The sequence below is a fragment of the Ochotona curzoniae genome, unplaced genomic scaffold, assembly GCF_017591425.1.
Source record: "Ochotona curzoniae isolate NIBS_2020 unplaced genomic scaffold, NIBS_Ocur_1.0 contig_2688, whole genome shotgun sequence".
Taxonomy (NCBI): Eukaryota; Metazoa; Chordata; class Mammalia; order Lagomorpha; family Ochotonidae; genus Ochotona; species Ochotona curzoniae.
Window position 1 is genome coordinate 8,834,662 of NW_024465553.1, and position 15,684 is coordinate 8,850,345.

The following is a 15,684-nucleotide window of genomic DNA, read 5'->3' on the forward strand; positions in this document are numbered from 1 at the left end:
AAACTAAGTTATGCTATAAAGCACAAAGAAACGATTTTATAGGCTACACTAAAACACTCAACCTTCCTTTAAATGCTTTAAAACTAATAAAATATGTGGGATTAATAAACAGTATATGAATATGTAAAGCCTGCTGGCTTTCATTATGGCTATACAGACACAAATATTAAAATCTGATCTGAAGAGGATCATTAAAGTTTAAAAATCACTGGATAAAATGTGAGCCCATAGAAAATTATTTTGCTAAAGAAACCTCCGGTTCCTCCACATTTGTACGCTTATAAGCAAATTGCAAATTACATATTTAAAACAAGTATCTGATAAAAATGTCCATCTTTACCTAGTTTGAGGCCGAATCCATTTCAAGGCATGTCGTGGTGGTACAGTAATGGTGGGGTGGTAGAATGTGCAGTCCGGTCTTGTACACTGAGTGTTAAACCTGCAATGCTGAAGAGCGCAGTGTGTGAGCCACAGGCAAGTTGCGCCATCCCAACCACCACCACAGGGTAAATGCAGGGATGCCTTGACGAGTGACCTTCCTCGGCACACAAATTCCTAACCAAACAATCCAGCATGCAAGAATTCTGGGAGAAGGTCTGGCACTGATACAGCAATTACGTGGCCACAGGTCCCAGCTGCTCCACACATCTGCCACTGCTCCAGTCTGATGTGCCTGGGAAGGCAGCAGGGGATCACCCAAATGCTTGGAGACCTGGAAGAACTCCTAGCTTCTGCCTTAGGCGTGGCTCAGTCCCAGCCACCACAGACACTTGGAGAATGTACCAATGGATGGAAGATCTGTATCCCTTCTTTCAAATATATGTTTATTTATTGCAAAGTCAAATATAGAGACAGAAGTGGGGAGAGAAAGATCTTCCATCTGATGATTCACTCCCCAAGCTGCTGCATCAGCCAGAGCTCTTCCAGATATCCCACTCAGGCACAGGGTCCCAAGGCTTTGTGCCGTCCTCAACTGCTTTCCCAGGCCACAGCAAGCAGGAAGTTGGAAGCAGGGCTGCTGGGATTAGAACTGGTGCCCATATGGGATCCTGGATGTTCAAAGCGAGGACTTTAACTGCTATGCCACCACACCAGGCCCGATACATGTATTTTTTTAAATCCCAGAGAACTGCATACAATGCAAATTTCTCCACTTCCTGCAATATCCCTCAGTTAAGCGGGAGAGGCGAAGGCCCCTCCCTGGCTGTGGGCTGCACCCTGCTCCCTGGCTGGTACTGAGCAGAACTACTGGACTGCTCTCCATGATTCTGACACAAGGTACATATGGGTCAGAGGCACAAAAAAGGAAAAATGTGACCAAGCTGTCACTACCTCCCCTGAGTTTAGGCCACCAACACAAAGGTATTCTAGACAATGTAGTCTAAGCAGCAGACCAGGAGCGCGTAGGCACACGACGGGGCCTTAGCAACAACTAAGACATCACTTTGGAAAGAGGGTGTAACAGGAAAACAAGATATTCAACTTACTAATGACCTCACATAACACTAAGAAGTTACAATTTTCAGGCAAATAAAAGTTCTTACTTTTGGATGATAGAAGGGACATTCCATTTTTTTACAAGCTGGAAAGTAACGGCAGAGCTGACCACTAGAAGGTATTCCTGGTGTTGTAACTGAACAAAAAAAAAAAAAATAAAAGAATGAAGAATGAACAAATCTTGTCTCACAAAATCTTGACGTATTTATAAGATAAAAACCATTTTTAAATTAGGATGGTGAGTTTTCCATATTCACTAGTCAATAAGCACTCTTCAGAACAACAGGACACATTTGCTCTAAAGACTGTTTAAACCATGCCTATCAAAATTGCTTCCAACATTTTTGTTGTCTTCTATTTACAGTTAGAAAATATTTTCTTTTTAACCTTAATGAGGTACAAACACACAAAGCCACTCACCTGGTTTTGGGGACAGTACTGGAATTCTTCTACTCATATGAGTGAAGGGACAATCTGGTTTAGTACACTTTGCATCGTATTTACAATTTGGATGAATAAACAAACACTTCTCAGCAAATTTACAATTGGGGAAGGCTCTATGAAACAAAAAAAGCACATTCATGTTTACTTTCCTCGAGGCAGTGTTAGTATGTTGTAGAGAAGCTCTTCATACCCCCTTCATTGTTTTTGAGAGATCCCAAAATAAAAGGTTCCATTTGTAAATCAGGTCAGATATCAAATTAGGACACAGCCTTGTGCTAAAAGCTGTCACCACAATCACCATAAAAGCTTTCTGTCACAAGGATAACCCGCTTACTCCGTACTCAAGGTCCAAATATTTGCATTTTATTATAAGTTTTATAGTAAGGACGGAAAGCAAGGCATGTGCTAAAAGACTCAACCAGAGGCCCACATACACACTGCTGGTGGATGGTACAAGGACTGGACATGCTGCCCATGACAAGGGGCCAGTTTGGAGTTCCCGGCTTCAGCTTAGTCCAGACCGGGCTGGTGTGGTCACCGGGGAGGATAAATATTAAAAGACTCATCCAATGTCGTCTTACGTGGAGTACTTCAGTCGGTACTGGAGTCCGATGTGGTTCATGTCCCAGCTGTACTTCCAAACCAGTTTCCTAACAATGATCAGGGGAAAGCAGCCAAGAGCAGCCCTAGGGTTTGGGCGTTGCACACATGTGGGAGACCCCAAAGAAGCTCCCAGCTTCGGCCACTACAGTCTTTTGGGAGTGAGCCAGGAGATGGAATATTATTCTCTATCCCTCCTCTCTCCATGGTTCTTTCAAAATCCTTAAAAAAAAGTGTTCAACAATGGAAATAAAAAATACTGCAAGGGTAGGCATGGTGTCGCGGTTGTCTTAGCAGAGTGCTGGTTGAAGCCTGGCTCCCTGAAAATGTGCCCGGGAAAACACAGACAACGGCTCAAGGACGCGAGGCCCCGCGCCCCCAAGAGAGACTCAGCTGGCACTGTGGCTGGCTCATCCCCAGCTGCCGCGCACCCTGGGCAGTGAACCAGCACACGTGCCTCACCAACAACGGACATGTAGATATTTTGTGAACAGTTTGAGGGCTCCTCATATGCAGTTTAACTTTCACATCAAAGTAAGCTTATCTTTTCCATTTTCTGTAAACTTTTTAAAGTCATAAAAACTATTAATTCCACAAAGTTTAAACATGAAGCAATTCCATTCATAAGACAAAATGTACATCCTAAAAGCCATCTCACAAAGCAACTGTAGTCAGTCACCCAAAAAGAACAAATTGAACACAAATGTAAAATATTTGGAGCCTGTACTGTGACACAGTAGGTAGAGCCACTGTCTGCAAAACCAGTATCCCAGTATGGGTGCCAGTTTGCATCCTAGTTGCTCCACTTCTGATCCAACTCGCTACTAATGTGTCTGGGAAAACAGCAGAGGATGGTCCATGTGGGCGTCCCGGAAGAAGCTACTGGCTTCAGACCAGCCAAGCTCCGGGCAGTGCAGCCATTTGTGCGTAAGAAACCAGCAGATAAACACCTCTTATGTCTCCTCTGTAAACTACCTTTAAAAAATAAAATTTTAACTGATTTTTTTTAATTACCCACAACTTTCCACAACACCTCAAAATCTGTATCTGTGTCAGAACACAGAGCATACTACCTGTCCAATGCACAACATCCTCAGGGAAGCCCAGATAGCTTCTAGTCCCGAGCACACACAAACGCATGCTGCTCTGGGAGCCCTAGGCAGTGCCAACACATTCAGTTCTGCAACTCAACTTAGTCCACAGCAACGCAAACAGCAGCCCCACGAGGAACCGAGAAAAGGGCACAGGGGGCGCCGTGCGCTGCAACTCACTTGCAGGGTGACACAGGGTGGTGGTACGCACACTCCTCTCCATTCTTACAAGCTGGCCAGTACTTGCAGCGCTCCAAGAGCTTCTCTGGCTTTTGTGCACCACTCAGTTCACTCATCTCAGCTGCGGGGAGGAACGAAAGCCTCTCATTAGTTCTAGTCACCTCTGCCCCTTCACCTTACTCCCTCAAACCCCATCCCAACATCTACCGTCTTTCAGAACATGTCACCCCAAATAATCGGACAAGCATTGGTAACAAAACCCTACAACAGATCAGAGCCTACAATTCTCAATGTGAAAACCCAAGTGAGCTTTGATTCTACCAACAGGGTCAAAGTTTTCACTGAAATCTCTAGTTCTCCGTGTTAGTTCAGAACCAAAGTAAATATGAAAGAGAAGGAAGGATGGCAGCAGGAAACGAATGTAATTAAATAGAAACTGTAAATATAAGGAAATGTAAAAGACCACTCCTCCCAGTAAGAAGCGTTCCCACTCACTGGAGTTGTCAGTCCAGTGCTAAGCTCACATCTACAGAGAGGAAAACCGTTTTGTCTAAAACAGATCAGGATGCCATTCCCTAACGCTGCCAGTGGGGCTGGACAGGTGGGCTGCAACAAGACTTGCTAATGAGCACACAGGGACAGGCAGGGCAGCCACTATCCACTTTTCACATGTCCAATGACAGCGTCAGCTACTGACAGCACGGTAGCACTTGTGTCCCGTAAGCCAAAAGCCTTCCTTTCTGCATGCCTCAAATGCAGGCAGCTATTTCAAATCTAGCACACTGGATTCAAAATCACACATGCCACAGCCACAGGCCACATCTGCCACATTCTAACCTGGACATTCTAGGGAAACACAAGAAACACACACAGTATCATGAGATTAGTAGTGTTTTGTTACAGTTCACTTTGTGTTTCTCAAAGTATCACCTAATCCCTCCAGTCCCCCTGCCACTGGTCAGGTTCAAGTTCAAACATGGCCCACCACTTGACAGCTTAGCTAGATACTAGGGGCAAGTGTTAGCTAAAGTCTCTGAACTTCAGTTTCCTCACGATGTCCTCCAGGCTGATGATTAAATGGAAAATTGAATAAATAAGCAACCAACTTGCTCTCCAGTGACCTCACTTCTGTCCTTACTACAAGAGACCCAGCATACCAGTGCAGTCCTGCAGCCCAGACAGAAGCATCATCAAATGTATTTGAGCTCTAGGACTTAAATGCACTGCTGATATTCTTGGTTCTAAACAAAGTCCTGATGGGGTGGGAACGAGGACCTTGTGTTTTATCTTACCCTCCTGGGCCACAGAGAGTAGACAATAGTGTACACCTTCTCATTACAGAGGGGAAATTACTCACTGGTGGCGAGCAACATGGCAGGAATACATGGTATAAGGCAGCTAGAAACGCAAAGGCAACACTAGAGAAGCTTCACCGGCAACTCCAACTTTCTGACTGAAATGTTAAGTCGTGTGCACAAGGGTCACAACTCTGCTTTTCCCCAAATGGCACTGACTTGATATTATATTCAAACATTTCCTATTTAAGTTTCAAGAAATAATTCTTTTTATTAAAAGCTAAAGATCTGTGCTAATGCAATGATGTAAGGATGGCCAGAAGCTATGGCTTCACACACAGGTTGCTCTTGGTAGCTTGGCCTAGCACCCTTGAAACAGAAAACAAACAAAATGTAATCGCAAGTTCCCACCTGGACACCGAAGGGGAAAGGGGAAAGGACAGTGCCCACCTCACTCAGTTCTCCCTGCTGCAAGGTTCCCTCTCCCAGCAAGTCCTGCTCCCCTGTCCCTCCGCAGCCCCGTCCCTGGCTCACCACTGCCCAGCTGGCCCCACCATGGCCCCACCATGGCCCCAAGCCCCAGCTGTGTGCAATCAAGAAACGACTTTTGACCAACAGGTCACTTACAATGTCACTGTAGCTGCTTAGATGCCAATGACATCTAACATGGATATCTGCACTTCTGTAAGTTATAGCTTAAGAGACCAGATTTCACCACACTGAAAACCCAAGAGTAGCACAAAAAAAAAAAAAAAAAAAGTTCTCCTGTTTTAGGCAAAATAAGTCAACTGCAGTTTTTACTTCATTGGCAATTTTGAAACTGGTCCAGTTGACAGATCAGGTTTTCAACTCCCTACACTAATTTTTTCCAGCAGCAAAGATTACAAAGCTTACAGTGCTGCTGCTTCGCTGACTCTTGATCCCCCTATGGGTTATTATGCTTTTAATAACTAAATTATTTAATACAGATTACTTGGAAAAAATTTCAAAATCCACTTTATTTTTTTCCTTTGAATCTGTTCATTTTTAAGCCCCTCTAATTCTGGACGCAGGTGAAGCTGTCCCATGCAATGCTGGCATCCCACGCAGGCGCTGGTCCGGGTCCCAGCTGCTCTACTTCTAACACAGCTCCTGTGCTAATGGCCTGGAGAAAGCAGTCCAAGGCAGCACTAACCTGGGAGAGCTCCTGGCTTGGACCCTGCCCGTGTTAGCTGCTGCGGCTATCCAGGGAGAAAACTAGAGGATAGATCTCTGTCTCTCTCTCTCTTGAAAAGAATAAATCCTTAGGAAAACAAAAAGATCCAGGAAGTCTCTCCTGCTACTCAAGAGGTACTGTTAACAGGTGTGTCAGCAGACCACAAGGTGCAAGCTGGCCATCCTCCATCACACAAGAGCAGCCAGTGCTGCTGGCCGCAGTGGTCACGGACACCCGTGGAGCAGCAAGGATGCACTGAGCACACCCGAGTCCTGCCACATACTGCTCTCCACCATGAAACCCCACAGCTGAGGTGAGCACTTCGGTAAACCCGGCAGTGGCGATGCCCACATTCCGTGTCAGAGCTCCAGCTTCCTGGGAAAGCTCACCCTGGGGCACAGGTCACAGGTCATCAGCTCCTGCCATCCGCACAGGAGAGCTGGACCGAGTCCCTGGCTCGCAACTGCAGCCTGCCTCAGTGGGAGGTTGCCAATCAACAGGGGGCGTTCTCTCTCACTTGCCTGAATAAAACAAAATCACTAATTTCTCCCTGTTAACTATAGAAGAACTGCCTGTAGAAGAGGGAGGTAAGGGAATAGTTTCTAAAGAACACAAGCAAGGCAGACACAGTAGCAAGAACAACAGTGAAGAGGAGGCATTTTTAGCTTTCGTGGCCGATTTCCACACAGCCCACCTACAAAGCACGCGGGAGGAAGATCCTAAAGTTGCCCAGTAGTTCTGTCTGCAAAATGAAAAACAGGCGTTACTCATCAGAGCAAGGCCTCGCATCACTCAGGCTCCATTCACGGTAGAGAAACAAGACAGAGATGCTCTCCCCAGCCACCGCACCCTGCGAAGGGCACCTCTGAGCTCTCACACACCGTTGGCAAAGCTACCATCTGGGTCCTCAAGCTGCCTGCTGAGCAACTGCAACTGCTGCGGCTGCAGGAGACCTCTGAGTCCCTGACGTGAGGCTGCAGCTGGGTTTACGGGTTTCACTCCTTCAAAGCACATGTCCTCCTCTTGATCTGACATGTATCCTGGGGGGCTGGGGACACCATCCAGCGTCACTATAAACTTGGGACTTGCAGGTTTATCTGGTTGTACAAGATCTCTGCCAGACAGATAAAAAATACCATAGAATTAGGGAAACAAGCAGGACACGCTGCGCTTCCTAACGTACACTTCAGCACAACGACCACTCCCCTGCTTTGCGTTTAGCTCAGCTCAGAAAAATCAAATGCAAGACAACAAGCCACAGCCCCGACCTGGTCAGCTTCAGGCACAGAGGTGGTGGCTCCTTCGCACGAGGCCCTCAGCACTGGCAACCCTCCATCCCAAGTAGACACACCCACCACCCCCGCCCCCCAAGCCCAGTGGTACATCTGATCTCACTAGGGCCACCATGGAAAGAAAACGGTACCACTGATACGCTATGCTATTTACTCTCATTTTATTAACTGTACATTTGCTCTTATGCCACACTTAAGAATCATCCAAACCCCATGTGCTAACTCTAGATTTCTTGATTTTAGTAACCTGGCTTTCAGAAATCCATTTCCTGGATATAAATACAGTTAAAAATCTTATGAATGGGTATATATCACACAACGTGGCTTCATTTGTCTGCAGGAAAGATGCGAATCAGAATCGTTGAAAAGGGCAATCTAGCTAACTATTTCTGGCCTAGCTTCTCAATGAATAGAAGCACTCTACTCTGGGGGTTGGGGGAGGGAGGGGGGAGCTGGGAACTCATGGTTAACTGAACTATGTAACCACACAAATTAGCTGCATAAGAAAAAGAAACCATCTACCGTGTCTGCATAAGGTGTCCTGAAAGTACCCGCAGGGTATCTGCAGTCTTCATCCCCGACTCTTGGTTTGGTGCCACTACTATTTCCTCAGACAGCTTGGGCTTCTTCAGAATAAATGATCTTGTGTCTGCATGGACCATGGATTCCATGTCATAGTAATCTGAGCCAAAAAAATTGGCCACAAATGTTTACTTTTGAATATACCTTGCATTCCCAACATCACACATGTGAGAAGAATGTCAATCTTTCATATATTCATACAAAGGAAAAACAACTGATTCTACTTAGAAATAGGGCTGCAATTCTATTCCAGCCATTTTGACAAAGATCTCAGTGTCCGAGACGGCACAAATGCTTCTAATGACTACTCCTGGCCACAGAGCAAAGTTCTCAGACAAGGCACCTAACAACCTAGAACAGGAGACCCTGAGGACACAACAGTCTTCCCTAAAAGCATGAAGCTCGAGTCCTATTGCTCACAGAATTGATGGACCAAATGACCTTTCTACAATGGATATTTGTCTTCTACGGAACAACTTACACAGCAGAGTATGTTGTAAAGAGAATTTGGCTGGCGTACATTCTACCTAGTTGTAATACAGGACTACTTTGAAAGGGCATTAAATAGACATTTAAGGCTCAGCCTACGTAGAACTAAACACGACTACTTTCTAAAACAGGCTGAGCCCTGCACCTCAGAGGAACTGTGGTGACTTTCTCAATCTGCCTGCGCTTATGCACTTCCTTTAAAACGAAGAGAAATAACAGGAATTAAACTTCACAGGCACTTCATTCACGTCCACCTATGGAACTAACATTTACCAGACAACTCACAGTACTGTACTAGGTACACAAAGAACAGAAAAAAGAACAACAGACATATACAATTGCAGAATAGCTTTACCCAAAAGGTGATCCAAAAGGGATGTGAATAAGATGTCGGGAGAATAAAAAGCAGCTACTGTAGCTGGAGAATCAAGGAAAAGCTTACCAAGGATGAGTATATCAAGTGAGGAGTCAAGAAAAGAGAAGGAAGAAGCCTGGGGGAGGGGAAAGAAAGAGAATGGGGGAAAGAGAAGAAAGAGAGAGGAGAAGAGAAGAAGACAAGGTGCTTTACAGCTAGGAAACGAGGATAGAAAGTCAGAGGGCTCCCCGGGGCACGGAGCACTGTGGCCAGGCGCGGAACGTGCACGGGCTGCACCAACACGCAAGGGGCAAGGAGAGCTGAAGGGGGAAGAATCTGCTCAACACTTTGGAGTAGTTGGGAACCGAGAGAACCTGCTATGCAGGGAATTGACAAGATCCACATGATTTCTGAAAAGCTGTTCAGAAAGGAGCAGGGCCTCCAGATGTTGGCCAGAGGCTTTCGTTGACCAGGAGAGATGCTGAGGCTTCAAGTTCAGATGTTACCCATTCTCTGTCCAACACACCTGGGAAAGGGAGAAAACACCCACACTGCCCAAAGCAGGGCAACTCCTGCCACCATCCCCGGGACCATGCCCACCTCCCTGGTCAGGGCAGAAGCAAAGGGAGACAGAAGCAGCTGAGACAAGAAACACAGGAAAGTCAAACAGCAGCTTTAGGACACAGCAGAGGCCACAAGTATTTGGATCCAATCCTTTGTGGGCTTTCACTTGTACAAGAAAAAAATTCAGATTGTGGGGCTCAGTGCGATGGCTCAGCAGCTAAATCCTCGCCTTGCACATGCCAGATGGGCGCCAGCTCATGTCCTGGCTGCTCCACTTCCTATCTAGCTCCCTGCCTGTGGCCTGGGAAAGCAGTCTAGGATGGCCCAAAGCCTCAGGAACTATGTCCAAATGGAAGACCCAGAAGCAGCTCCTGGCTCCTGGCTCCGGATTGGCTCAGCCCCAGCCATTGAAGCCACTGAGGTGTGAACCAGTGGACGCAAAATCTTTGTGACTTGCTCTCTAAATCTGCCTTTCCAATAAAAATAAATGTTTAAAAAAAATCCTTAAAAAATTCAAATTTGGGCCCGGCGCGGTGGCGCAAGTGGTTAAAGGTCCTCGCCTTGCACGCCCGGGATCCCATATGGGCGCCGGTTCTAATCCCGGCAGCCCCGCTTCCCTTCCAGCTCCCTGCTTGTGGCCTGGGAAAGCAGTCGAGGACAGCCCAAAGCTTTGGGAACCTGCACCCGCGTGGGAGACCCGGAAGAGGCTCCTGGCTTCGGATCGGCATAGTATCGGCCCGTTGCGCTCACTTGGGGAGTGAATCATCGGACGGAAGATCTTCCTCTCTGTCTCTCCTCTCTGTATATCCGCCTTTCCAATGAAAAAATAATAAAAATAAATCTTTAAAAAAAAAAAAAAAATTCAAATTTGATCCTAAGAAGAGAAAAACAAGCAAGAGTGAACTGAAGGTGAAATGAGTGTCTGATTGTTCACAGTCCAAGCACAGCCCACAGATGACCTGCCCATCGCAGGTGGGCCTTACGGCTTCCTGACTCCCTGCAGCCCATCCTGCAGAGTGAAAGAAAACAGTTCTACCAGCTCACATGCCACCTGCATGGGGTACATGGAATGGTCTACAGCCAGGACCAGCCCTGGCTGCTGTGGCTATCTGGGAAATCGATAAGCAGCTGAAAGCTTTCTCTCTTTTCCTCTCTGCTTTTCAAATAAATTTAGTTTGTATACAAATTTTTGAAACCCATGTGCGTGTGTACTGGAGGATTTTTGTGGATGAAATAAAAACAATACCGAGGAGGCAGTGCTATGGCACAGCAATTAAAACCACCTGCCGATACAGGATCCTACAGAAGCACAGGTTTAAATCCTGGCTGCTGCACTTGAGTCCAGCTCCCTGTGAAGTGTGGGAAAAGCAGAAGTGTTTGTCCCCTCTACACACGAGGGAGACCTGAAGAAGCTCCTGCTGTCAGCCTGGGCCAGCCAGCTGGAAGTGAACCAGTAGATGGTGGATCTCTCTCTGTAACTTTTCCAAATTAATAGATATTTAAATAATAATAATACTGCTGAGGGAAGGATCCATGTTGAAGTTAACATTTTAAAGGGACAGTCAAGGAGGGGTGCTGAAAGGAAAATGGAAAGAAATGAGAGCATAAATGCTGAAGGCTGAAGGATAAATGGCTACAAGAAACACAGCCACGCAAGCCACCTATTGCCAAGTGAGCAAAGCACACAGGAAACCGGAGCTTTCTGCTGTCTGCAAGCAGCTGGCACCTCTGCCATCTTCAGCATCAGCGACCTGGAATCACTGGGAAGCCAGACATGGCAGAGGGAGGGACACCCTCTAGGGAGAGACCGGGGCTCCCTACCAGCTGGAACTGCACCTGGATATTTTATTCTCTCTTGAAACCAAGAAAATGTCAAGCATTTTTGAACAAAGATAGTTAGCTATAAAAGGAAAAAACACCATATTTCCAAACTGGGAAACAGACAGTCATGAAATTAACTCAGCAAAATGAACAATTAAAATCTAAGATTCGCAAGCACACTGTGGAACTCGCGGCACAGGCTCCCTGGCAGCGCCACAGAGCAGACACGGAGGACGCCCCTCAGAAGCAGCTCTTCCTCAACTCCAACGCCACAAGCTCTTGCTTTACTCCTCAGCCTCACTCCCGAAGCTGGCCCATGACTGCAGTCAGACCTCCCTAAGGTTCCTGCTGCAGAATCCCAGCCAGGAAACATTAGGTCTCTGACAAAACACACCTTAACAATATAGTCCAACTATACTAATTCAGTATGCTTGAAAGGAGTCGGACCTTCTGGCTAACCTTTCCCCCTTTCACACATTCTCTCCTGGAGAAAGCAGAGCTTGCACTCTCGGGCAAGTAAACACAGTGTCTCTGGACCAGGGCGACTCCGCGGACTGGAAAGCAGGCCTACAAGCCGGTGGGAGGTGCCGGGTAACCATGGGGCTGACCACCTGTGGGAGTGATCCACCCCGAAGCACTGCACCCCACAGCTCCCAGAACTCTGGCCTTTCTTGGATAAACTGACTGGCCCAGGGGCGGGCCCCAAAGGAACAACTTCAAGGGGCCCCAAAGACAGGAACAAGAGCATTACTCCCCCAGGACATCTCCACAATGGGAAGCCAGAGGACCCCAGGCATCAGCTCAGAACCCACAATGCCACCACCTCGGGGACCATCAAGAGGTCCAAACATCTGAGGGCCAGCCCTTACGCAAGACAACAGAAACAACCTGGAGAGAAAAGAAACAGAGCAATTTCTCCCTTTCCTGCCTTAACTACTGCATGCATGAAACAAAGGCAGCATATTAAAAAAAAAAAGGCAGAAACAAATGATTTTCAGAAATTTTAAAAAATGACAGGAGGGAAGACCATGATCACATGATCATTCAAAATCCTATGGAACTATCTAATGCTTCCAACTACATGTACATCATGGATAAGAAAACTAAAGGAAAAATGCAGAACATACAACACATACAGATTTTGGCTGCCCAACTTCTTGAAAAACAAAATATTCTTATACAAAAAGCAGGATGGAATGTTGGAAGATGAAAGGGCAAAAACAAGGATGGAGAACAGCTAAACATCTTGATGGAGAGGGAGGGGCCAGGAGAGAAGGAGATGTATGACGACACCATGTGGTCATCACCGGGCAGGATCTGGCCTCTGCGCAGAAGCAACCCAGAGAGGACAGAGTACCAGAGAGTGCCATGGAGCTCAGTCACCGTGGAGTCGTGAGAGGGAAGAAGATTCAGCAAAAGGCTAAATGGCAGTGGTACTAGGGGACCAGACCTCCCTAAGGGCAAAGTGAGGAAACAGACAAGGGCAAAAGATAATTCCAGGTGCCCACTGGTCCTGCCCTGTTTCTGCATCATCGGCAGACACTGACCATGCCGGGCACAGCCAGCACTGAGAACGCATAGACAAATGACCCCAGGCCGCAGGGCCCAGTCTACGTGTCTGCATGTGGAGCATGGCCTGGCAGTAAGATCCTCAAGCAAACACCAAGCTAGGCTGAGGGGAAGGCACCGGATCAGCTCAAGGCAAAGGCCAAAGCTGCACAGGGATGGATGAGCAGGGACTCAAGCTTTCCCTAGCAGGAGAGAATGTGGCCAGTAAGTGCCAGGAACTCAGGTGGAATGGCATGGAAGAAGCTTCTGGATAATGCAAAACAACAACAAAAACATAATATGAAGAAAATGCAGGTCTAATATCGTGGCCCTGAAATATTTTCATACATCTAAATACATAAGCTTAAGGAAGAATCTAAGAGATATCGGATGCATTACATGAGATAGAAGGAATGAAATAGTAACTCAAAATCACTAACCTTGACTGATGTGTAGGGTTTCTGCCATTACTGGGTCAATCTGCAGGCGGGACAACAACTGCCTGTGTTGCATTCCTAGAACATAAATATCACAATTTCACTAAAGCTTAAAGCACAAACAGCAACAGCACTGGGACAACGGGGCAGAGCTGCATCCTGGTGAGCATCCAGAGCCCTGGACGTTAGTGTCAAAGGCACTTGGCACACAGCAGACACAAAACATACTTAAATCCTGGATTAATCATTCTGGATTCTGGATTCTTAAAGGAAAATCATTTTTAAAAACCTTGAAGCTTTAACAGTACAATTGAACAATTGCAGAGCAAAGGCAAAAACCACAACAATTTTACCCAAATGGAGACAGAGACCTCCTGTTCCCCTCCGTGGGGCAGCAGTGTCCTGTGACTGGAGATAAGCCTGCAGGGTCAGGGTGGGTAAAAAGTGCAAGAGCCACGGGGAGGTGCCTTGAGAAGGGAACAGCAATGCTGGCCTCCAAAGACTGGCCCTAGCCAAATGCATCATAAACACAGCATGAGTGCCAACAGTAACAGAACTTTCCAGTTATCTGAGCATGGAGTTGGCTAAAGACAGCTTTGGATGGATGGGAAAACAATGGAATGTAACATTTAGAAAATCTGTACTAGGCTTCTGTCAGCAAAGCATGAGCACTGTGACTGTCTAAAAAGCATGCTCAGCTACAGGACTTCCCAGCCTGTTCCATAGGTTCTTACGCCAACTGGGTTCATACGCAAGGGGAGGCACCACGGTACACAAGGTTAAGCTACCCCTAGGGTATCTGCATCCCACAGCAAGCACCAGTCAGCATCCCACGTGTTCCTCTTTGAGTTCAGTTCTCCACTCCTGTGCCTGGGAAGTAACAGATCACCATTCCTGCCAACTATGCAGGAGACTGCAGTGCAGTCCGTCCCTGCTTCAGCGCAGTCCAGCTCTGCTGCTGTAGACATCGGGGAGTGAACCAGTGGACAGGTATCTCTCCTTCTCAATCTACCTTTCAAATAAATAAATTTGTAACAATTATTTTTGTTGGAAAAGTAGGTTTACAGGGTGGTAGAAAGTGATCTACCCACTGGTTCATTCCTCAAACGGCAGCAATGGCCCAAGGCGAGCAGATACAAAGCCAGGAGCTTCCTTGAGGTCTCCCATTCAGGCACAGGGTTCCAAGGCTTTTGCCCATCATCCACTGCTTTTCCTGGCCACAAGCAGGCAGCTGGATGGAAAGTGGAGCAGCTGGGACTCGAACCAGGGCCCATTTGGGATACTGAAGCTTGCAAACAGAGTAAAGATTAGCCAGTTGAGTTGCCACACCAGCCCCTCAAATAAACATTTTCTAAAAACAACTGCACAGAAAAATATGCCTATGAAGATGGTTTCCCTCATAGGTAGTCTTCTTTCAACTCTCTACACTTATCTTCAACACATCATCTTAGAAATGCCAATAAAAAGATGTCATTCTGATACAATGAAGGCTTCTCTTGACAGAGAAAAGGAATAGCACCCTCCAAAGCCAAACACAAATGTGAAGAACATCCCAGTAAAATAACAACGGAAGACTAAATCAACAAACAACCACTGCTAAAATGACAGGACCAAATTACCACCCATTCATATTAACTCTGAATGTTATAGATTAGTAGACTGGATTAAAAAACCAAATCCATCCATTTGTTGTCTACAGAAGACATATCTCACCAAAGATCAGCGCAAACCGTATCTCATGGATTTGGGTTTTCTTTTATTTTGTTTCATCTCTTCAAAATACTTTCTTCTGACTAAATTCTTCACCGACTCAGATTATACATTAGCATCATTTTCTTTAAGAAGGTTCCTTATTTTTCATTCCTTCAGCAACACATTAGTCACTCAGGAGCATGTTATTTAACTTCATGGCATTTTTCATTTCTTTTTTCCTGCTGTTTTGTTATGTGGCTTTTCATTTAAAGGGATGTACAGTAACTGTGTAATGAAGACTATCATATCCAGTAGCATGTTATTTAATTTCATGGCACTAAATTTCTATTCTTTCCGTTGTTGATTTGGTATTGTGGCTTTTCATTTAAGGGGATGTATACTAACTGTGAATGGAGATTATCATATCCAACTATGAGGATAATACAATGCAGTTTACATCTACCTCTAGATCAAAGATAAACTCCCAAAGAAACTGTTAACTATCCTGATAATAGGATGCTGGACTCTTTACCATTGTGCCCGCAATAAATGGACATATAACTGTTTATGAAGAACTATACTATAGTGACAATATAGGGGAA

The 15,684-nt window shown here is 46.1% G+C and overlaps 1 protein-coding gene across 4 annotated transcripts in view; it reads right to left on the reverse strand.

Moving 5' to 3' along the window:
• The window catches only part of ZC3H14 (zinc finger CCCH-type containing 14), a 40,469-nt gene that overhangs the window by 4,117 nt on the left and 20,668 nt on the right, over positions 1–15,684 (reverse strand). For 2 of the 4 annotated variants that reach the window (XM_040975194.1, XM_040975193.1), the window contains 7 exons: positions 13,394–13,468; positions 8,117–8,276; positions 7,184–7,416; positions 3,813–3,933; positions 1,918–2,054; positions 1,545–1,633; positions 341–447 (listed from right to left, as the gene is read on the reverse strand). In XM_040975194.1, coding sequence (XP_040831128.1) covers positions 341–447; positions 1,545–1,633; positions 1,918–2,054; positions 3,813–3,933; positions 7,184–7,416; positions 8,117–8,276; positions 13,394–13,468 — 922 coding nt within the window. Of the gene's footprint in view, positions 1–340; positions 448–1,544; positions 1,634–1,917; positions 2,055–3,812; positions 3,934–7,141; positions 7,417–8,116; positions 8,277–13,393; positions 13,469–15,684 lie in introns of those variants that run through there. The other 2 variants (XM_040975195.1, XM_040975196.1) reach the window with 2 other exon arrangements.